At 47.9% G+C, this 24,338-nt stretch overlaps 1 protein-coding gene across 1 annotated transcript in view; it reads right to left on the bottom strand.

Moving 5' to 3' along the window:
• Window positions 1-24,338, bottom strand: part of LOC311227929 (apoptosis-stimulating of p53 protein 1-like) — a gene marked incomplete at its 5' end in the record, with an annotated part of 104,055 nt that overhangs the window by 38,945 nt on the left and 40,772 nt on the right. Inside the window, 4 exon segments of the mRNA XM_084313798.1 lie at window positions 3,597-3,813; window positions 8,524-8,688; window positions 9,598-9,797; window positions 11,789-11,963. Coding sequence (XP_084169924.1) covers window positions 3,597-3,813; window positions 8,524-8,688; window positions 9,598-9,797; window positions 11,789-11,963 — 757 coding nt within the window.

Genomic DNA, 24,338 nt, shown 5'->3' with positions numbered 1-24,338 from the left:
ACAGCTAAAACGGTGAGATCGAAATGTGCATGGAAGACGGTGATAGAAGAAGCGGTTCAGAGGCAGTAGCCAGCAGAATGTTTAGCAGTAGGGCTGGGCGATATGACGATATTATATAAATATCGGGTACAGTTCATTAACGATACACTTTTTAAACGTATCGTGGATATCGTGATGTTTTGCCCAAGAGGCTTGTGTTGCGTCAATCTGGTCCACACGTTGACACTTTTGAACAGCGCCGCCCCACACACACACTACTGCATCAAAAGTTACTACTTATGATAACAAAGGCATTCGTTTTGTGGCATTGACGTTATATAGTTACACTTTCAATAACATCAGCGTATTTACATAGCAACGACCGAGGTCGACCTAGATATAGCAAGCATTAGCCGTTCATATCTCAGCCCGTGCTGACTCCGTTGTGCCCATTCTGCGGTCTGTTAATAACGTTTTCAATCAGACAGATGTATGGAAAGGCTTTTATTATAACATCCGTTGCAGTAAAATCATTATGCCTCCAGTCGTTTAGTCATTCTGCAGAGCTAAAAGCTAAACGTCGGCCGCGGCGAGCTACCGCTGCCATTGTTGTTTTCATTGAGCTCTCCAATGGCGGAAGTAAAAAATTAATACGCGCTTGCCGATTGGTGCTAAGAACAGCAGGGCGGGTGCAAGCGATGTGACGTAATTGGCAGACGCGACTGTCAATCAAAATGATTCTGTTTGCCGACTGAATGAATATAAACGTTATTAACAGATTGCAGCATAGTACAGCTCAATACAACAACAGTCAACAGTGGACTGGAGGATGCAGACCAGAGAAAGACTTTCGTCTTGTTTACATCAGGGTCCCCCATTTTCAATTCATCATATTTCATATCTAAATCATATAATATCTCATTGCTAAATATATGCAATATATAATCTAATAATCTAAATCTAATATATAATATAAAAATGCTAAATGCATGGGTATTTTATTTTGTCTTTAATGTTAGCTTGCAAACTCAAATACTGTCTTGGTAAGCCTCATAATGAATTGTTTGGGGAAAAAAAGAAAAACATCGTGATGCGTATCGTGTATCGCCGAAAGGTCAGAAAATATCGTGATATCATATTTAGGCCATATCGCCCAGCCCTATTTAGCAGCCAGCCGAATGTTTTGCATTCCTTGTAAGAACAAAGATAACGGAGCGAGTGTACTGTAGGCCCAGAGCAGGAGGGAGAGAGGTTCATCTTAATGAAAGTTTAATGGTGTTAAAGGTTATGCAGTTGTCATGACAGCACGTCGCATGACAACCAGAAGGCGGGCCGTCGTTGCTACGGCGAAGATCTATAAGTCGAACGGTGTTTCCGGGTGTAAGGCAGACTAGAATCTGACCAAGAGCGAGTAGGACTGAGATCACACAGAAGACACGCTCTCCTCTCACGAGAGAGGGGGGGGAAGAATGCCACATCATCATTAGCTTCGGCTAACACGAGGAGGGTTCAGGCTAACGACCAGGCCTGACCACTATTGGACATAACAGCAAAAGGACGATAATCTGAACACACCGAAAGATCATTAGAATAGACTCTTCAAGGACAATACAATCTGTTAACATCTGAGCTGAGGTTTCTGTTTATAGCAATAAAACAACGCTTTTCCTCATAAGTTATTTCACGGTGTCGAAGTGTCGAATTCTTACGGAGGTGGAGAATTATTATGGTTTGCGGATTGTACTAACGGGGTGAGATAAGGATCTTATCTGCCAGTATAGGAGACGTCAGGACCATTAAAATGACACAACACAGAGGAATTGGATGGAGAGCCAAAACAGATGAAGACGTGATACTGGCCAGTTTGATCAGGATCTAACAATCCTAAACGATAGATACTTGACGTTGAATGGGCTATAGTAATGTCAATTTAGTAGGGATGCCCCGATCGATCGGCCACCGATCGTTATCGGCCGATAATCAGTATAAATATGCAATCGGTGATCGGTGATAATGCTTTATTTTCGCCGATCGTCAAAGCCGATCTCATTCGCTGAGTTCTGTCTCAGACACCGGGTGGTGCGGGGTCTGCTCCTCCCTCCCGCACGCATGTAAACACGGGTCTAGTCTAGTGAGACGGGACACGGGAGGACGGTGTCGGCGTCTCCCTAAGCTAACGTTAGCTTAGCTACCGTTACAAAATGACCCAGTCAACTATTCACTTTTAGTTTAATACATGATGAGGCATTGTCTAACCGAACGGTATCTAGCCGGCCAGCTACCGATAGCTCCTGATATCAACAAACGCTCCAGCAAGTATAGTAGAGATGTGTATGATACCTGTTAGCTGTTAGCTGTTAGCTCACGTTAGTTCACTGTTCAAAACTAAATGTCCCATTGAACTAAATAATTCACTGAGGCGTTGTATTAACGTTATATATCCGGCTAGCAGTAGCTACAGATAGCTCCTGATATCAATGTCTTATAACACTGATTCGATGCGTATTCGAGCTGAGGGCTTGTTGAGCACAGTTAAGTAACGTTATACCAATAGGGTCCAGGTGCAGCTCCGGAGAATCCTGGCCGTAGCTCTGCTCGAGGCTACTTGAGTATAGGTCCAGCTGCAGCTCCGGAGAATCCTGGCCGTAGCTGGAGGCTACTAGAGTACACACAGACAGTGGAGCTTGTTGCGTGGTGGCGATGTCTCGCAGATAATACAAGTACAAGTCTAATTATATAATATATATATTTTATAAAAAAATTAAAATAATTTTTTTTTTATATAAAATAAAATTTAATTTCTTTTAATCAAAAACGATCGGTATCGGATCGGTATCGGCCGATATGGCTCACGACGATCGGTGATCGGTGGCAAAAAACGTGATCGGGGCATCCCTACAATTTAGCAATACAATTTAAAAAGTTATAGCCCTGCAAAGAAGGGGAACATCTCCATAGACTTACAGTACTGGCAGACAGTGGATTAAGATCAGAATAATCCCTGGCAGATAAAGGGTTAAAGGCAAGTATACAGAGTTCCTAAGTGAAAGAAAGGACACGTATCAAATGAGCCATTCTAGAGAACAGGGACATGTGAGAGAAATGGCAATGACACTGGCAAAACAAAACGCTGTCTCCGGTTCAGATGCATGGCTCATTATAGACGTACTTAAAAGGTGCAATATAACATTGAGCCCCTAGGTGTCCCACTAGAGCACCAGCGTGTCTCAACCAGCAGCACGTTTATCCAATCAGGTGCGTTCCACATGGGGACATGGGAAGTAGGGAGGGGATACATGCGCACACAGCGCAATGTAAATAACAACATTCCCTTTGAACCCACCAACGTTTACTTTTTTTAAATGATAAATTCATAAATCAATCATTTAATTGGGGGGGGGGAAGCAATACTTTTATTTAGTATCTTTTTGCATTTTTTTTCTTTTAAAATTTGAATTATGTAATTTTTTTAATAAATATTTTCAATTCATCATAAGAATCTGTGAATCTGTTCGTTAGCGGTTTACTTATTAAATAAAGTAAAAACTTCATGAACGTAAGTGAAAACGTGAATCAGGTCAACAGATGTGTGTCTGAGAAGACAGAGCGCGACCGACCTGATTTGGAGCGGCCATGGTTGGCCTGGGTGTTGGCCTGGGTGTTGGCCTGGGTGTTGACCCCCAGCGTCTGAGGCTTGAGGGGATCCGGAGGCATGGAGTAGCCCCCTTCCTGCCGGCCTGGAGCAGGGACCTGGATGTAGGGCCCGACGGCCGCCACACGACCCAGGGACCCGGGAGCCGGCTGGGGGGAGGGAGGCCCGTTGGCTCGGCTCAGCTGGAGGGAGGAGGAGAGGAGGGAGGAGTCTCAAATGTAAAGAGATGTTTTCTTCTTCTTCACAGCAGCAGCAGAATGAGTCACATTGTATGAGATCGCAGAGTCATAGAGGTCTGGTACCGGACCGGAGCCCCACAGAACCACGCTCTGTTGGCAGATTAAGACTGGGTTCTGGCTCACTGGGCTTGGGTAGGACATTATTATTCCCCATTACTACTCATTCTTACAAATAACTAAATAAAAGATCGACAGGCGAGGTGGGCATGTGCAATGTCCACAAGTGAGGGGGCGTGTGCAATGCTCATGTGTCACTGTTTACAGGTGAGGGGGCGTGTGCAATGTCCACAGGTAAGGGGTGTGTGCAATGCTCATGTGTCAGGCTGTTTACAGGTGAGGGGCGTGTCTAATGCTCATGTGTCAGACTGTTTACAGGTGAGGGGCGTGTCTAATGCTCATGTGTCAGACTGTTTACAGGTGAGGGGTGTGTGCAATGCTCATGTGTCAGGCTGTTTACAGGTGAGGGGCGTGTCTAATGCTCATGTGTCAGACTGTTTACAGGTGAGGGGGCGTGTGTAATGCTCATGTGTCAGAATGTTTACAGGTGAGGGGGCGTGTCTAATGCTCATGTGTCAGAATGTTTACAGGTGAGGGGGCGTGTCTAATGCTCATGTGTCAGAATGTTTACAGGTGAGGGGGGCGTGTCTAATGCTCATGTGTCAGACTGTTTACAGGTGAGGGGGCGTGTCTAATGCTCATGTGTCAGACTGTTTACAGGTGAGGGGGCGTGTCTAATGATCATGTGTCAGACTGTTTACAGGTGAGGGGCGTGTCTAATGCTCATGTGTCACTGTTTACAGGTGAGGGGCGTGTCTAATGCTCATGTGTCAGGCTGTTTACAGGTGAGGGGGCGTGTCTAATGCTCATGTGTCAGGCTGTTTACAGGTGAGGGGGCGTGTCTAATGCTCATGTGTCCGACTGTTTACAGGTGAGGGGGCGTGTCTAATGCGCATGTGTCAGACTGTTTACAGGTGAGGGGGCGTGTCTAATGCTCATGTGTCAGACTGTTTATAGGTGAGGGGCGTGTCTAATGCTCATGTGTCAGACTGTTTACAGGTGAGGGGGCGTGTCTAATGCTTATGTGTCAGACTGTTTACAGGTGAGGGGGCGTGTCTAATGCTCATGTGTCATACTGTTTACAGGTGATGGGGCGTGTCTAATGCTCATGCGTCATACTGTTTACAGGTGAGGGGCGTGTCTAATGCTCATGTGTCAGACTGTTTACAGGTGAGGGGGCGTGTATAATGCTCATGTGTCACTGTTTACAGGTGAGGGGGGCGTGTCTAATGATCATGTGTCAGACTGTTTACAGGTGAGGGGGCGTGTGCAATGATCATGTGTCAGACTGTTTACAGGTGAGGGGGCGTGTCTAATGCTCATGTGTCACTGTTTACAGGTGAGGGGGCGTGTCTAATGATCATGTGTCAGACTGTTTACAGGTGAGGGGCGTGTCTAATGCTCATGTGTCAGACTGTTTACAGGTGAGGGGCGTGTCTAATGCTCATGTGTCAGACTGTTTACAGGTGAGGGGCGTGTCTAATGCGCATGTGTCAGGCTGTTTACAGGTGAGGGGGCGTGTCTAATGCTCATGTGTCACTGTTTACAGGTGAGGGGCGTGTCTAATGCTCATGTGTCAGGCTGTTTACAGGTGAGGGGGCGTGTGCAATGCTCATGTGTCAGAATGTTTACAGGTGAGGGGGCGTGTCTAATGCTCATGTGTCACTGTTTACAGGTGAGGGGCGTGTCTAATGCGCATGTGTCAGGCTGTTTACAGGTGAGGGGCGTGTCTAATGCTCATGTGTCAGACTGTTTACAGGTGAGGGGCGTGTCTAATGCTCATGTGTCACTGTTTACAGGTAAGGGGGCGTGTGCAATGCTCATGTGTCAGACTGTTTACAGGTGAGGGGCGTGTCTAATGCTCATGTGTCAGGCTGTTTACAGGTGAGGGGCGTGTCTAATGCTCATGTGTCAGACTGTTTACAGGTGAGGGGGTGTGTCTAATGCTCATGTGTCAGACTGTTTACAAGTGAGGGGGTGTGTCTAATGATCATGTCAGACTGTTTACAGGTGAGGGGGTGTGTGCAATGTCTTGCCTCGTCAGAGTCCTGGAAATAAGTCCAGGACTTATTTCCATCGTTGTCCCCGTTTCTAGTTGCAAGTTGGCATCTGAAGTGCATCGAGCATTCTTAGTGCATATTCTAAAGTGCATTAGTAGTAGTATGTCATGTTTCAATTATAATTTTTTTTATAAAAAGCATCATTCATGGTCATTGGTGCATTAAAAGCAATAATTATTTTCATCAACAAAGTGCATAGAGACATTACTCATCGTTCAGCAGAGGTTCAGCACATGATACAGTCGCACCAACATTACAGTGGCAGGTTTCTAAACAGCGGCTCCCTCCTCCTGGATCTGAACACCGCAGCACTCTCTCGGTTTCCTTGATATTGAGTGGTAGTTTGTTCTACTCCACTGCACCCTAGCTGTAGTTGTTTGGCTCTAGCCTCCAATGTAGTCTTCCCTATATGGGTTCTGGAGTTTAGGCCTAAAACTAGGTACTCGGATTAGTTTGTTCTGTGCTGTTTGAAGTTTATGTTGCAGGGGTTTGTTAACACATTGACTGCCAGACCCGAGATTTCTCGGGTTAACTCGCCATGCGTTCAGTGACAGACACGAGATTTCTCGGGTTAACGCGCCATGCGTTCAGTGACAGACACGAGATTTCTCGGGTTAACTCGCCATGCGTTCAGTGACAGACACGAGATTTCTCGGGTTAACTCGCCATACGTTCAGTGACAGAGACGAGATTTCTTGGGTTTTGGTCGACTTTTCTTTTATTCGATATTTTCATTCATTACAGGTTCCCGGACCTCTGTGTTGCCATAGGAAATCATTCTGAGATCCCCAAAGTGCAATACCAGCCGCATCCTGCTAGGTGGCAGTATCGCCCACCCTTTGAAATCTTATTTCTCACCCTGTGTTACATCGTATATGGTTCGGGTGGAGAATTTAGATGAAGCCAAGTAAATCGCTTCATCCGACCATTTCTAAACGCATCTAGCACACTCGATCCATAAGTTGTGCCAAATTATGTCCGGGACCAGATGGACATCAATACTGGAAATCGCGATCAGACAATTGGGATATTCTTTTTGGAATAACCCTGATCAAAGGTAAGGACTATCTGACGTCAATTCCACCTTGATCCTACAATGATTTCATATCGATCCAGCTGATCAGCGTGTGTGGTGTTCAAAACGAATGCCGTTACTGGCGATCAAAGCATCAAAAAACAACCCCCCCCCCCCCTTTCATGCATTCATGATGAAACATAATACCTATTATATACCTTTGAATTGTAAATAGTAGCGTGTCCAGGCGAGCAACGCCAACACTTTGAGCGTATTGCTCCATAGCGCCGTTTTCAGGAATGAGCCAGGATCACTCTGAAACTATACAATATTCACCACGGTATAACACGCAAACGTTTACATGAAAACATTTATTCTTTTTCACATGTTGAACGATGGATTGTTAATGTCAAATGAGTAGGGATGCTCGATATTGGCTTTTTTACAGATACCGATATACCGATATTGTCCAACTCTTAATTTCCGATACCGATATCAACCGATATCACATTTTAATGCCGATATCGGCCGATAATATTGGTAGGCCGATAACATTGGCCATCCCTACAAATGAGCCATAGTATTGTCTCCATAGCTATAATATAGAAATAGCCCTGCAAACACCGCAACGCACAGTGAAAACCCCTATACTTTACAGCGCTGGCACACTAAGTACAAAGATGGGAAAACAGCGTGGCAGTCAATGTGTTAAGGCTCCAGTACCATGAACTGGTGGCGGAGTCAAAATGGCACTGGACCAGACATGAGGCAAGGGTTTTTAGGCAGTCTAAGTTGAGAAAAATGGACTTCCTAGCTAGGAACCTTGTTCTGGCCAGGACATTTAGGGCCATGTGGGCACCTCCTAGAGTCTCATCTAGGATACAGCCTAGATATTTAACTGAGGGCTGTGATGTGATAGTGCCTCCGGTGGTTATAACAAGTTTGTGGTGCTGAGTGCTCCTGTGAAGCGTGTTGTGGGTGCTGAGCGCTCCTGTGAAGCGTGTTGTGGTGCGGAGCGCTCCTGTGAAGCGTGTTGTGGTGCTGAGCGCTCCTGTGAAGCGTGTTGTGGGTGCCGAGCGCTCCTGTGAAGCGTGTTGTGGTGCGGAGCGCTCCTGTGAAGCGTGTTGTGGTGCTGTGCGCTCCTGTGAAGCGTGTTGTGGTGCTGAGCGCTCCTGTGAAGCGTGTTGTGGGTGCTGAGCGCTCCTGTGAAGCGTGTTGTGGTGCTGAGCGCTCCTGTGAAGCGTGTTGTGGGTGCTGAGCGCTCCTGTGAAGCGTGTTGTGGGTGCTGAGCGCTCCTGTGAAGCGTGTTGTGGGTGCTGAGCGCTCCTGTGAAGCGTGTTGTGGGTGCTGAGCGCTCCTGTGAAGCGTGTTGTGGGTGCTGAGCGCTCCTGTGAAGCGTGTTGTGGGTGCTGAGCGCTCCTGTGTAGCGTGTTGTGGTGCTGAGCGCTCCTGTGTAACGTGTTGTGGGTGCTGAGCGCTCCTGTGAAGCGTGTTGTGGGTGCTGAGCGCTCCTGGCCTTACAGGGAGGTTCTCTTTTTGACGTGCCTCAGCTTTTTTCTTGTAGAGGCGGTCGCGGAGCTCGCTGATGCGCTTGTCCATGAGCGTGACCTCCATGTTGCGCTTGTTCAGCAGCTCCTTCTGCTGCTGCAGCTTGCTGTTCTGCTCCTGGTTCAGCTTGTTACGGATCTGGAACATTTTAATAAACGGAAAAAGTATGGTACAGTATGGTGAAGTATGGTGTAGGGCTAACATTCGGACCTTCGTTCGTTACGTTGGCATTCGAATTCTAAATAAACATTGGAATTTTTTATTTTTAATATACAATTTTATTTTTTTTTATATATCTTTTTTTTTTGTGTCTATTCATTCTGTTTAAACCAATGGGGGTTTTCTTCACAGTTGCAGATAAAGGTTAGGCTACACTAATATTATAGTATTAAAACTGATGTTATATTCATTAAAGAAAGTTGATTTAATAAAAAGAAAATACTCATTTAATCAGATTAATCACTTTATTCAAATTGAGGATTTAGTTTGAGGATATTTATTAAAAAAAATATATATATATTTTTTTATTATTAAAAACAAAGGTTTGAACGTACGTTCGAAAAACCCTGACGAAGTTTGAACACTGTCTTCGGGGACAGCCCTAGTATGGTGCAGTATGGTGCAGTATGGTGCAGTATGGTACAGTATGGCGCAGTATGGTGCAGTATGGTACAGTATGGTGCAGTATGGTATGGTGCAACTCACTGTAGCACCCACTTTAGACACTTTAACACACTTTATATTTATTGGTAGAGATTTGCACTACAACTCATACCTCATTGCACCTTACCCTAAGTTGTACCTCATCTCATTTCTGCATTGTACCGTATATTGTACAAATTTTTTCTACTCTGTATTGTATATATATTGAACACTTTTGTTTACACTCGTTTACGTACTTTTGACTTTCTATTTGATACTTTATCTATTTTTTATCTAGCACACTCTCAGGAGCAAAACAGGAAAAAGCATTTCATATAAAAGTATTATGTATTTTTGTATGACAACTAATAAAAGAAACTTGAAACGTGCAGTACGGTGCAGTACCTGGAGCTCCTGGTAGAGCTTGCGGAGCTCCAGGGCGGCGGTGCCGGTGACCTGGCCGCACAGGGCCGCCTGCAGGCCGCTCAGCTTGCCCCTCCGCAGGTCCTCCAGCTGCAGGCTGAGCTGCTCCACCCGCAGCACCGCCGTCTGCAGCTCAGACTGCTTCTCCTGGAACAGACCGCTCACCTGCTCGATCTCCGCCGCTGGAGAGGGAGGAGGAGGAGGAAGAAGAGGAAGAGGAAGAGGAAGAGGAGGAGGAGAGCAAGGCCTCTGTTGAGACTCGTTCCTCACAGACTGGCCTACACACTGGTCTACAGACCGCCTTCACACTGGTCTACAGACCGCCTTCACACTGGTCTACAGACTGCCTTCACACTGGTCTACAGACTGCCTTCACACTGGTCTACAGACTGCCTTCACACTGGTCTACAGACTGCCTTCACACTGGTCTACAGACCGCCTTCACACTGGTCTACAGACCGCCTTCACACTGGTCTACAGACTGCCTTCACACTGGTCTACAGACTGCCTTCACACTGGTCTACAGACTGCCTTCACACTGGTCTACAGACCGCCTTCACACTGGTCTACAGACCGCCTTCACACTGGTCTACAGACCGCCTTCACACTGGTCTACAGACCGCCTTCACACTGGTCTACAGACCGCCTTCACACTGGTCTACAGACTGCCTTCACACTGGTCTACAGACTGCCTACACACTGGTCTACAGACCGCCTTCACACTGGTCTACAGACCGCCTTCACACTGGTCTACAGACTGCCTACACACTGGTCTACAGACTGCCTTCACACTGGTCTACAGACTGCCTTCACACTGGTCTACAGACTGCCTTCACACTGGCCTACAGACTGCCTTCACACTGGTCTACAGACTGCCTTCACACTGATCTACAGACTGCCTTCACACTGGTCTACAGACTGCCTTCACACTGGTCTACAGACCGCCTTCACACTGGTCTACAGATTGCCTTCACACTGGTCTACAGACTGCCTACACACTGGTCTACAGACTGCCTTCACACTGGTCTACAGACTGCCTTCACACTGGTCTACAGACTGGCCTTCACACTGGTCTACAGACTGCCTTCACACTGGTCTACAGACTGCCTTCACACTGATCTACAGACTGGCCTTCACACTGGTCTACAGACTGCCTTCACACTGGTCTACAGACTGCCTTCACACTGGTCTACAGACTGCCTTCACACTGGTCTACAGACTGCCTTCACACTGGTCTACAGACCGCCTTCACACTGGTCTACAGACTGCAGGGTTCCCACAGACTTCAAGGACTTTTCCAAGCACTATTTTTCATTTAAAAAGGGCATTTAAAAAAGGATACAATTCACAATTCACTGTTTTTTATAGAAAAATACATCGGATCCAATAATTATGGCTTAAAACCAATTTCCGACAATTTAGCTACACTTTATTAAAAAAAAAAATGCAATTTCTTGATTTAGAACAATTTTATCATGGATGAACAAAACTTTCAATGTGAATGGTTGATTTGAATTTCAATGACTTTTTAAGCACCTTGTTAAAAAATTGGCTGTTTTCAAGGAATTCCAGGCCTTGACTTCTTTTGGTAAAACATCAAGCACTTTAAGCACTTCAAGGACCTTGTGCGAACCCTGACACTGGCCTACAGGCTGCCTTCACAGACTGCCTACAGACAGTGTTTACAGGTTACATTAAGTATAGCCACTAGGATCAGTCTACAGTCTGTAACATTAGCACTGATCTCAAGAGACTCGTTCCATCTCTCAACAGTCCATATCCTTGTGTATATAATAATATACGAACGTTTGGACACCATCCCGCTAACGCCGCCTCAGGTAGTTTCATGGTGGCTGCAACTTGCAATGGGCCTGGTCTACAACAAGACACAATACACCACTAAGGTACCCATGTACATGTCGAAATACTTCCCCAAAAAGGTCAGTGAATTCCACGACCACGACACCAGAAGGGGAGCTCCACAAATCATGTGCAAACCCAGATTCGGCTCAAACTAGATTCAGACTAAAACACGTTTCGCAAATTATGCCACAACAATGTGGAACGCCCTACCCACAGGAATGTGAATCCCTACCCTCCTTCAAAACCGCTCTCAGAGAGCACCTACTGGGAGACTACAATTAGAAATGTAAATGTCCAAACGGAGACGTACACAGGTTGCCGTTGATGGCCTTGCTGTAGTCCACCTGGCCCCGCATGGCGCGGATCTTCTTCAGCTTGGCCTCCTGGTTCTCCACGCGCTCCTGCAGCCGCTGCAGCTTCTCGCCCTCGGAGACCGACTGCTGCTGCCGCCGCTCCTGCTGCTTCAGGTAGCGGAGACGCTGCTCCTGCACACACACACATAGGCAGGGACACGCACACAAGCAAGCACACACACACAGGCAGGGACACAGGCAGGGACACACACACACACAGGCAGGGACACAGGCAGGGACACACACACACACAGGCAGAGACACGCACACAGGCAGGCACGCACACAAGCAGGGACACACACACACACACACACACACACAGGCAGGGACACAGGCAGGGACACACACACACACACACACACACACACACAGGCAGGGACACAGGCAGGGACACACACACACACAGGCAGAGACACGCACACAGGCAGGGACACACACACACAGGCAGAGACACGCACACAGGCAGGCACGCACACAAGCAGGGACACGCACACAGGCAGGCACGCACACAAGCAGGGACACACACATAGGCAGGCACGCGCACAAGCACAGGCAGGCACACACACACACAGGCAGGGACACGCACACAGGCAGGAACACGCACACAAGCAGGGACACACACATAGGCAGGCACGCGCACAAGCACAGGCAGGCACACACACACACAGGCAGGGACACGCACACAGGCAGGAACACGCACACAAGCACAGGCAGGCACACACACACACACACAAGCACACAGGCAGGCAGGCACACACACAGGCACACACAGACAGGCACACACACACACAGGCAGGGACACGCACACAGGCAGGAACACGCACACAAGCACAGGCAGGCACACACACACACAAGCACACGCAGGCACACACACACACATTTAAGAACAAGACAAAACCTTTGTACAATAATAATAATAATAATAATAATAATAACTTTATTTATATAGCACCTTTCATACATGGATTGCAGCTCAAAGTGCTTCACAGCAAATACCATAAAATGAACATAGGCATAAAATGTGCACAGTGGACAGAATAAAAGCAATGCATAAAGTGCAGAGACATAAGAATAGGTATAGAAAGACAATAAAAGTAGTAAAATGTAGAAAGTGCAGACATAAGAATAGGCATAAAATAACTAAGTACAATAAGTGCAGTGTTGCTCAAAAGCATGTGAACCCCCCCCCACCACCGGGACAGCCAGTCCCCCAAACACCCCACACATACAAGGCAGAGATTATTATATTAAGAGGAGATTTGTCAGCAGACCGTGGAGATCAGTGTAACACACACACACACACACTAAAATAGGGTTCAAGAATATAGTGATGATAATGGAGGCGTCCAGCAGAGGGCAGTGTTTCACTGGGTCTGCTAGGTAGGGATGGGTACCGTTCACATTTGAACCGCACATTTGAACCGATACGGTACCGGTACCTGTGAATAGATACCGGTACCCAACGGTACCTTTTTTCTGTACTTTAGTCACTAAAAATGTAATCTACCTACCTCAGTTGTGAAAGAAAAATCCAAACTTCAAATAACCACACTTTCGACCGTTTTCGGCTTGCCATTGCCCCGACTGCTTTGTTGTTGAATAAAGTCAAATCCTAGGTAAGCGTATATTGTGCGTGTGAACGTTGACATGAAAAGAAAAAAGTTTAAAAAATAATAAAAAAGTGTAAAAAAAATAAAATAAAAATAAAAAAATAAGAATTTAAATGGTAGCTCATGTGAATCGATACTCGGTAGTACCGACATGTTTCGGTAAGTACCTTTAAAAGTACAGAATTCTGTACCCATCCCTACTGCTAGGTGAGCTGTCCAGCCGAGGGCAGTGTTTCACTGGGTGTGCTAGGTGAGGCATCCAGCAGGGGGCAGTGTTTCACTGGGTGTGCTAGGTGAGGCATCCAGCAGGGGGCAGTGTTTCACTGGGTCTGCTAGGCGAGGCGTCTAGCAGGGGGCAGTGTTCACTGGGTATGCTAGGTGAACAACCTTGCAGTTTTCCATATTAAAAAAAAGTCTGTAAATGTGTATTCTACGTTCTTATGGAATGAATGAGATAAAAAAATATGTATATTATCGGCCGACCGATATTATCGGCCGATATCGGCAGTAAAATGTGATATCGGAAAATATCGGTATCGGTTTAAAAACAAAAAAAAACAATAACAATATTTGTTATATATATATCCAGTGAAATTATTAGTTACCTGAAATTATTCAGTTTTTTGGACGGGGAAACCCTGCATATATCGGTATCGGTTGATATCGGTTGATATCGGTATCGGAAATTAAGAGTTGGACAATATCGGAATATCGGTATCGGTAAAAAAGCCAATATCGAGCATCCCTTATATATAACTTTAAAAGAAAAAAAAATTGAGTTAATTTTCATAACGCGATAATTTGCTGTGTAATTAATTTATCTAATTAACGCGATAAACTGACAGCCCTAGTTTAAATATCAACATTATCTGTCCACCCTCAGTACATTTACCATCAATATAATATACTCGTCTGACATCATATCTTTTCAAACGCACACACACAGAAGGGAGAATGCCCCCCCCCCTCCTTCCCAGTCCCCACTCTGCTGTTCTCCATCGCTCTGAACAGGGTTTTAGCTTGTTGTTAGCTTATGCTAACGTAACGTTAAACACGACGTGGTCATAAAGGAATGACGAGGATTGCAAAGCATGTCATATGCATTTGACCCGTTGCGGAATAAAACAGCAGGGATTTGTTTTGGGTCGCAAATTAGGCACACTAGCCTTGCTATGTTGCAATGTGCGTGTTCCAGACGCTACTGCTGCTACTGCGAGACGAGTACTGCTGTGTGCTGTGGAGCGGATATGAGTCACGACACCACGGATTTTCAAAATAAGAGTATCGATATGAACTGAGCGTTTCTAGCTGCCGGAGCCATAGTTATTATAGCTGGAGCTGCGCGTGGGCGGAAATGAGACCCGCCAAAGGATTTTTCAAAATAAGAGTATCGATATGAACTGAGCGTTGCTAGCTGCCGGAGCCATAGTTATTATAGCTGGAGCTGCACGTGGGCGGAAATGAGACCCGCCAAAGGATTTTTCAAAATAAGAGTATCGATATGAACCGAATGCCTATCGCACCAGTGCTACTGAAGTAAATCCATTCATCGCACAGACCGATGTTGCTGTAGCACGTGCGATATATAGCTCGCACTGTACAGCCCTGGCGTATGGCCATACCTCTCTCCAAACTATGTTAGCACTGTGCCAGAGAGAGAGAGAGGTCTCCACACTATGTTAGCACTGTGCCAGAGAGGGGTCTCCACACTATGTTAGCACTGTGCCAGAGAGAGGGGTCTCCACACTATGTTAGCACTGTGCCAGAGAGAGGGGTCTCCACACTATGTTAGCACTGTGCCAGAGAGAGGTCTCCACACTATGTTAGCACTGTGCCAGAGAGAGAGGGGTCTCCACACTATGTTAGCACTGTGCCAGAGAGAGAGGGGTCTCCACACTATGTTAGCACTGTGCCAGAGAGAGAGAGGGGTCTCCACACTATGTTAGCACTGTGCCAGAGAGAGAGAGGGGTCTCCACACTATGTTAGCACTGTGCCAGAGAGAGGGGTCTCCACACTATGTTAGCACTGTGCCAGAGAGAGAGAGAGGGGTCTCCACACTATGTTAGCACTGTGCCAGAGAGAGAGAGAGGTCTCCACACTATGTTAGCACTGTGCCAGAGAGAGAGAGAGGGGTCTCCACACTATGTTAGCACTGTGCCAGAGAGGGGTCTCCACACTATGTTAGCACTGTGCCAGAGAGGGGTCTCCACACTATGTTAGCACTGTGCCAGAGAGGGGTCTCCACACTATGTTAGCACTGTGCCAGAGAGAGAGGGGTCTCCACACTATGTTAGCACTGTGCCAGAGAGAGAGAGGTCTCCACACTATGTTAGCACTGTGCCAGAGAGAGAGAGAGGGGTCTCCACACTATGTTAGCACTGTGCCAGAGAGAGAGAGAGGTCTCCACACTATGTTAGCACTGTGCCAGAGAGAGAGGGGTCTCCACACTATGTTAGCACTGTGCCAGAGAGAGAGAGAGGTCTCCACACTATGTTAGCACTGTGCCAGAGAGAGAGAGGGGTCTCCACACTGTTAGCACTGTGCCAGAGAGAGAGGGGTCTCCACACTATGTTAGCACTGTGCCAGAGAGAGAGGGGTCTCCACACTATGTTAGCACTGTGCCAGAGATGGGTCTCCACACTATGTTAGCACTGTGCCAGAGAGAGAGAGGGGTCTCCACACTATGTTAGCACTGTGCCAGAGAGAGGGGTCTCCACACTATGTTAGCACTGTGCCAGAGAGAGAGAGAGGGGTCTCCACACTATGTTAGCACTGTGCCAGAGAGAGAGAGAGGTCTCCACACTATGTTAGCACTGTGCCAGAGAGAGAGAGAGGGGTCTCCACACTATGTTAGCACTGTGCCAGAGAGGGGTCTCCACACTATGTTAGCACTGTGCCAGAGAGGGGTCTCCACACTATGTTAGCACTGTGCCAGAGAGAGGGGTCTCCACACTATGTTAGCACTGTGCCAGAGAGAGAGAGGGGTCTCCACACTATGTTAGCACTGTGCCAGAGAGAGAGAGGTCTCCACACTATGTTAGCACTGTGCCAGAGAGAGAGAGAGGGGTCTCAACACTATGTTAGCACTGTGCCAGAGAGGGGTCTCCACACTATGTTAGCACTGTGCCAGAGAGGGGTCTCCACACTATGTTAGCACTGTGCCAGAGAGAGAGAGGGGTCTCCACACTATGTTAGCACTGTGCCAGAGAGGGGTCTCCACACTATGTTAGCACTGTGCCAGAGAGAGGGGTCTCCACACTATGTTAGCACTGTGCCAGAGAGAGAGAGGGGTCTCCACACTATGTTAGCACTGTGCCAGAGAGAGAGGGGTCTCCACACTATGTTAGCACTGTGCCAGAGAGAGAGAGGGGTCTCCACACTATGTTAGCACTGTGCCAGAGAGAGGGGTCTCCACACTATGTTAGCACTGTGCCAGAGAGAGAGGGAGGTCTCCACACTATGTTAGCACTGTGCCAGAGAGAGAGAGGGGTCTCCACACTATGTTAGCACTGTGCCAGAGAGGGGTCTCCACACTATGTTAGCACTGTGCCAGAGAGGGGTCTCCACACTATGTTAGCACTGTGCCAGAGAGAGAGAGGGGTCTCCACACTATGTTAGCACTGTGCCAGAGAGGGGTCTCCACACTATGTTAGCACTGTGCCAGAGAGAGGGGTCTCCACACTATGTTAGCACTGTGCCAGAGAGAGAGAGGGGGGTCTCCACACTATGTTAGCACTGTGCCAGAGAGAGAGGTCTCCACACTATGTTAGCACTGTGCCAGAGAGAGAGAGGGGTCTCCACACTATGTTAGCACTGTGCCAGAGAGAGAGAGAGAGGTCTCCACACTATGTTAGCACTGTGCCAGAGAGAGAGAGGGGTCTCCACACTATGTTAGCACTGTGCCAGAGAGAGAGAGGGGGGTCTCCACACTATGTTAGCACTGTGCCAGAGAGAGGGGTCTCCACACTATGTTAGCACTGTGCCAGAGAGAGGGGTCTCCACACTATGTTAGCACTGTGCCAGAGAGAGAGAGGGGGGTCTCCACACTATGTTAGCACTGTGCCAGAGAGAGAGAGGTCTCCACACTATGTTAGCACTGTGCCAGAGAGAGAGAGGTCTCCACACTATGTTAGCACTGTGCCAGAGAGAGAGAGAGGTCTCCACACTATGTTAGCACTGTGCCAGAGAGAGAGAGAGGTCTCCACACTATGTTAGCACTGTGCCAGAGAGAGAGAGGTCTCCACACTATGTTAGCACTGTGCCAGAGAGAGAGAGAGAGGTCTCCACACTATGTTAGCACTGTGCCAGAGAGAGAGAGAGGGGTCTCCACACTATGTTAGCACTGTGCCAGAGAGAGAGAGGGGTCTCCACACTATGTTAGCACTGTGCCAGAGAGAGGGGTCTCCACACTATGTTAGCACTGTGCCAGAGAGAGGGGTCTCCACACTATGTTAGCACTGTGCCAGAGAGAGAGAGAGGTCTCCACACTATGTTAGCACTGTGCCAGAGAGAGAGGGGTCTCCACACTATGTTAGCACTGTGCCAGAGAGAGAGAGGTCTCCACACTATGTTAGCACTGTGCCAGAGAGAGAGAGAGGTCTCCACACTATGTTAGCACTGTGCCAGAGAGAGAGAGAGGTCTCCACACTATGTTAGCACTGTGCCAGAGAGAGAGAGAGGTCTCCACACTATGTTAGCACTGTGCCAGAGAGAGAGAGAGGTCTCCACACTATGTTAGCACTGTGCCAGAGAGAGAGAGGGGGGTCTCCACACTATGTTAGCACTGTGCCAGAGAGAGAGAGGTCTCCACACTATGTTAGCACTGTGCCAGAGAGAGAGAGAGGGGTCTCCACACTATGTTAGCACTGTGCCAGAGAGAGAGAGAGGGGTCTCCACACTATGTTAGCACTGTGCCAGAGAGAGAGAGGTCTCCACACTATGTTAGCACTGTGCCAGAGAGAGAGAGAGGTCTCCACACTATGTTAGCACTGTGCCAGAGAGAGAGGGGTCTCCACACTGTTAGCACTGTGCCAGAGAGAGAGGGGTCTCCACACTATGTTAGCACTGTGCCAGAGAGAGAGGGGTCTCCACACTATGTTAGCACTGTGCCAGAGAGAGGGGTCTCCACACTATGTTAGCACTGTGCCAGAGAGAGAGGGGTCTCCACACTATGTTAGCACTGTGCCAGAGAGAGGGGTCTCCACACTATGTTAGCACTGTGCCAGAGAGAGGGGTCTCCACACTATGTTAGCACTGTGCCAGAGAGAGGGGTCTCCACACTATGTTAGCACTGTGCCAGAGAGAGGGGTCTCCACACTATGTTAGCACTGTGCCAGAGAGAGAGAGGAGTCTCCACACTATGTTAGCACTGTGCCAGAGAGAGAGAGGGGTCTCCACACTATGTTAGCACTGTGCCAGAGAGAGAGAGGGGTCTCCACACTATGTTAGCACTGTGCCAGAGAGAGAGAGAGGGGTCTCCACACTATGTTAGCACTGTGCCAGAGAGAGAGAGGTCTCTCCACACTATGTTAGCACTGTGCCAGAGAGAGAGAGGGGTCTCCACACTATGTTAGCACTGTGCCAGAGAGAGGTCTGGCTGAACCCATCATCATACCGCTATAGGGGCAGAAAAACACACTGGCTTGTTTGTATTTATTTAAACCAATCACAATCCTCGTGGGGGCGGTGCTAAGCCCAGGATGCAGCGGCGACAGAGGAGAATTCTGACTGAAATAGTCGGCGGCCAATGGCTGCCGATACCTTCGGTCTACAACATCCTGTGAGTCAGACTAGGTATTGTTCAGCCTAAGATTACTACGTTGACCCGAGTAACACGTGGCCTTTCCGAGTGCAACGACAACGCAGAGAAGCTGAATGAGCAAGACACCACAACAGAGGTGTTCCACAAGTACATGGACTTACATGCAGCCAGGTAGCCCTTGTTTTTGTATATTAGTATGACAGGATATGCGTTATTCTGTGATGTGGATAGGAGGGGTCAGTGACAGGATATGTGTTATTCTGTGTTGCTGGGAGGGGTCAGTGACATCACCTCTCTCTCTCTCTCTCTCTCCAACAGAGCGCTGCTCTACTTCAGTTCCTAAAATAGCAGATGAAATGACAGGCGCAGGTTTTCAAATGACTGCAGGCGCTTCGGGGGAGAGCAGGGGGAGAGAGGGGGGAGGGGGTCGACATCTGAAAAATCACCACTCTGGCAATAAACGAAGTGGACTTGTAAAAGGTCTAGGACGGCTCCCGTCACCCACGACTGACCCTCACAACACAAGCCCAGCGGTTCTGTTGTGCCACCGTACGAGGCGTCCTGTGGTGTAGTAGGACATCAAGAGGGCCTTTAATGGACACTTCAACACGACGTTGAGATTATAGGTGCAGAACTGCATCTTCTTGTGAAGCAGAGTGTCTCCCCGCGACCCCCCCAGCCATGTTTCAGCTGTTTCAGCATTAACATTAGAGCTGCTACTGTGTGCCGACTACCAACAGTTTCAGCTAACACTAGTAAGTGTTAATCAAAGATAGTCTTTGATTAACAGTATTTGTAACTGAGGGGTACAATTCCCTGACTGTATTGATAAGTATGGTATCATTAAACCACTACCGTCTTATGTACATTCCTACTGGCCATACAGTACACAGGTATCTAATGATGAACACTTCCCCACAATAAATCGGTTCCACACAAAGCTGTATTTAAGTATTTATTAGTAGCAAAAGGTACATAATATACTTTACTTTACTTCACTTTGAATGCGCTTATAAGGCAAAGGAATGTGCGTAGGCAAATCAATAACGAATGTCCATTCTCATATTACGCAGGAGGTAATCATACAACCTGAATCTTAGGGAATTATATCTATGGTACACTAGTAATATAGCGGTCCCCCCGGTTGTAAGCCAGCAAGGGTAGAGGATCTGTCGGTAGTAGAGTCTGGGTCAACGATGATAAGGAGACTCCGAGTACAGGAGACGGTGCAATAAGATCTTGATCCACAGACGAATACAGCTGTTCTCCGTAGCATGTAGCTCCACATGGAAGAAAGCTAGCCGGCCTCGGACTTCTGAGAGGCAGACTCGACGTGGCTCCTCACAGGTTAAATCCCACACACTTGTGGGTGTCGGCGATTCTCCGCTCCATTAATTACAGGACCAAAAGCAAATATAATCCAGCCGAAAAGGGCTATGCAGTCGTCGGTAGGTTATCCAGTGTACATAATCCACACGATCCTCGTCTAGGGCCCCTCGGGTGAAAGCGCCATGATAAGCAGCCCAGCCTGGATAAGCACTCTAGCTGATACGAGGAAACGTTGGTGATGCTGGTCACTGTAGAACGTTAGCCGCACGATACACTATACACAAATAGACTATTACTGACTTAATAGAATAGGTCGAACTCGACGGTACAGCGTTAAACTCTGACACTTCAGTTATTAATTCGCACGCGGTCTCAATGCTCTATTTGGGGCCAAACAGGCCATACTGCACCGCACGTCGTATCGTGGGTGAGGCTTCAACTTTAGTTACTAAGTGCTTCTGTATTCACCTGCGCCGTATTTATACGCTTAGATGAATAAACTAGTACCAGCTTTATTCCTGTCTCATATCCTTACGCAGTACCGTTCATGTCCAGGCATGTCCCCGGCGGTGACTTTGAACCTGACTTTGGAGGCATGGCCTTGGCGCCTGTGGACCGCTGTCCAATAGGAGAATGAAATATTATGGTCTGTACTAGGCTAAAGGGATATTCCGTGTATATGTACAAGGAATATACAAGGGATATCAAACGATATACAAATATTATGCAATATATATCAATCAATAAATATATATATTCGGTTTAATCTGATCCTTTGTAACAGTATTATTTATATACGAGTGAGATATGTTTAATGTTTATTTATACCGGGGTAGATTAAGACTTAGTATAGAGCAGTGGTTCCCAAACTGTGGTGCGCGCACCCCTTGTGGTGCGCGAGCTACCTCTAGGTGGTGCGTGACATGAAAAGGCTAATGGCGTTATTTTACTAATAAATATATAACTAATATACATTATTTCAAATGGGGATTTTCACTGTGTAAATCATGAAATTCAAGAAACGTTTTAATAATAATAATAATAAACAATGTCTCGGGCGAGGTGCGCTTCGTCTGTGCTGATGCGCTCCGCTCTGCCTGGAGTCTGTCGTCAGGTCTCCTATATGCGGGCTTAACAGCGGGCCGATGACAGTAGCGAGCGCGAGCCAGTGCATTAATAACTTCCTGCCAAAAGCGCGGGATTGTGGCACTTACAACATGCAGAGCTGGCTAAAAACAGTGAAACTGTCAGGTGAATCTAAAGTCAATAAGTAATGAAAGAGGACAGGAGGAATGAGAGAAGCGGAGAGCAGCGTTAAGTGGAGACCGAGTGATGATGACAGCTGGAGCACAGACACAACAGCCCGGCCGCCCGCCCCTCCACCAAGAAAACAGGGTAATAATGACAACGATGTGTGTTCTATAATTATGATATGTGTGTAGTGTTCTGATAACGACTATTGGTGAAGCGATGTCGAGATTCATTTGGTTTGGCAGCGAGAGCTAGACTGCATGCGAGAAGCATGCAGCCGCAGAGCAGACAGTTGTGCGAGCACAGTGCAATACTCCAATTCAGCCATTGGCAATTCAGCTGTTGGGATGAGAGCGCCGCTGGCTCTGCGGCTCTGCAGTTGCATACTACTGGTATGTTCTTCGTTGGGACTGGGAGGCGGAGATATAATAGTCATCACGCAACATTTATATTTCACGATAATGTTGCCGTCTCTCTGCCAAATTTCTCAGTTATTCGCTTGATATAATTAATACAAATGTCCAATATAACGGAATTCGTTAGCTCATAAAAATGTGATTATAACACACTGCTGTTTCAGCAGCACGGAGTCTCTGGACTTATTTATTTATTATTTTTTATGTTTGCATTGGGGGGTGCGCAAGCTAGGTCGGCAGGTGACAGGGGGTGCGCGGCCAAAAAAGTTTGGGAACCGCTGGTATAGAGTATTGTATATTTGTACAGGGTAGACTTTATCTATATATATACACTTGTACCTGGGGGTGTATATTACACCAGGGATGGCTGTACATACATGATGCACATTATTGATACGAGTCTCACCTGTTCACTCGCACAGAGATCCAGTACAGATCGGATCTTTATATTTATTATCTATAATTCTTTTATCCTGGTTTGTTTGGATCCTTATTCCTACGACTACCTCCTCCCTCCCTTCTCTCTCCACTACCTCCTCCCTCCCTTCTCTCTCTCCACTACCTCCTCCCTCCCTTCTCTCTCTCCACTACCTCCTCCCTCCCTTCTCTCTCCACTACCTCCTCCCTTCCTTCTCTCTCCACTACCTCCTCCCTCCCTTCTCTCTCTCCACTACCTCCTCCCTTCCTTCTCTCTCCACTACCTCCTCCCTCCCTTCTCTCTCCACTACCTCCTCCCTCCCTTCTCTCTCCACTACCTCCTCCCTCGCTTCTCTCTCCACTACCTCCTCCCTTCCTTCTCTTTCCACTACCTCCTCCCTTCCTTCTCTCTCCACTACCTCCTCCCTCGCTTCTCTCTCCACTACCTCCTCCCTCCCTTCTCTCTCCACTACCTCCTCCCTTCCTTCTCTCTCCACTACCTCCTCCCTCCCTTCTCTCTCCACTACCTCCTCCCTCGCTTCTCTCTCCACTACCTCCTCCCTCGCTTCTCTCTCCACTACCTCCTCCCTCGCTTCTCTCTCCACTACCTCCTCCCTCGCTTCTCTCTCCACTACCTCCTCCCTCGCTTCTCTCTCCAGTACCTCCTCCCTCCCTTCTCTCTCCACTACCTCCTCCCTCCCTTCTCTCTCCACTACCTCCTCCCTTCTCTCTCCACTACCTCCTCCCTCCCTTCTCTCTCTCCACTACCTCCTCCCTCCCTTCTCTCTCTCCACTACCTCCTCCCTCCCTTCTCTCTCTCCACTACCTCCTCCCTCCCTTCTCTCTCTCCAGTACCTCCTCCCTCCCTTCTCTCTCTCCAGTACCTCCTACCTCCCTTCTCTCTCCACTACCTCCTCCCTCCCTTCTCTCTCCACTAGCTCCTCCCTCCTTCTCTCTCCACTACCTCCTCCCTCCCTTCTCTCTCCACTACCTCCTCCCTCCCTTCTCTCTCCATTACCTCCTCCCTCCCTTCTCTCTCCACTACCTCCTCCCTCCCTTCTCTCTCCACTACCTCCTCCCTCCCTTCTCTCTCCACTACCTCCTCCCTCCCTTCTCTCTCCACTACCTCCTCCCTCCCTTCTCTCTCCACTACCTCCTCCCTCCCTTCTCTCTCCACTACCTCCTCCCTCCCTTCTCTCTCCACTACCTCCTCCCTCCCTTCTCTCTCCACTACCTCCTCCCTTCTCTCTCTCCACTACCTCCTCCCTCCCTTCTCTCTCTCCACTACCTCCTCCCTCCCTTCTCTCTCTCCACTACCTCCTCCCTCCCTTCTCTCTCTCCAGTACCTCCTCCCTCCCTTCTCTCTCCACTACCTCCTCCCTCCTTCTCTCTCCACTACCTCCTCCCTCCCTTCTCTCTCCACTACCTCCTCCCTCCCTTCTCTCTCCACTACCTCCTCCCTCCCTTCTCTCTCCACTACCTCCTCCCTTCCTTCTCTCTCCACTACCTCCTCCCTCCCTTCTCTCTCCACTACCTCCTCCCTCCCTTCTCTCTCCACTACCTCCTCCCTTCCTTCTCTCTCCACTACCTCCTCCCTCCCTTCTCTCTCCACTACCTCCTCCAATGACAATGACCTCGTAGCTATACATTATCCCTTACTTGTATCATCTTAATACAACTGTATTCCTCTGAAGGTAATTTGCCTCTGAACACATTACAACG

Source organism: Notolepis coatsorum (genome assembly GCF_963971535.1).
Source record: "Notolepis coatsorum genome assembly, chromosome: 5".
NCBI classification, from domain to species: domain Eukaryota; kingdom Metazoa; phylum Chordata; class Actinopteri; order Aulopiformes; family Paralepididae; genus Notolepis; species Notolepis coatsorum.
The sequence above is the reverse complement of the archived record's forward strand: the minus strand, read 5'-3'. Positions and strand labels throughout refer to the sequence as shown.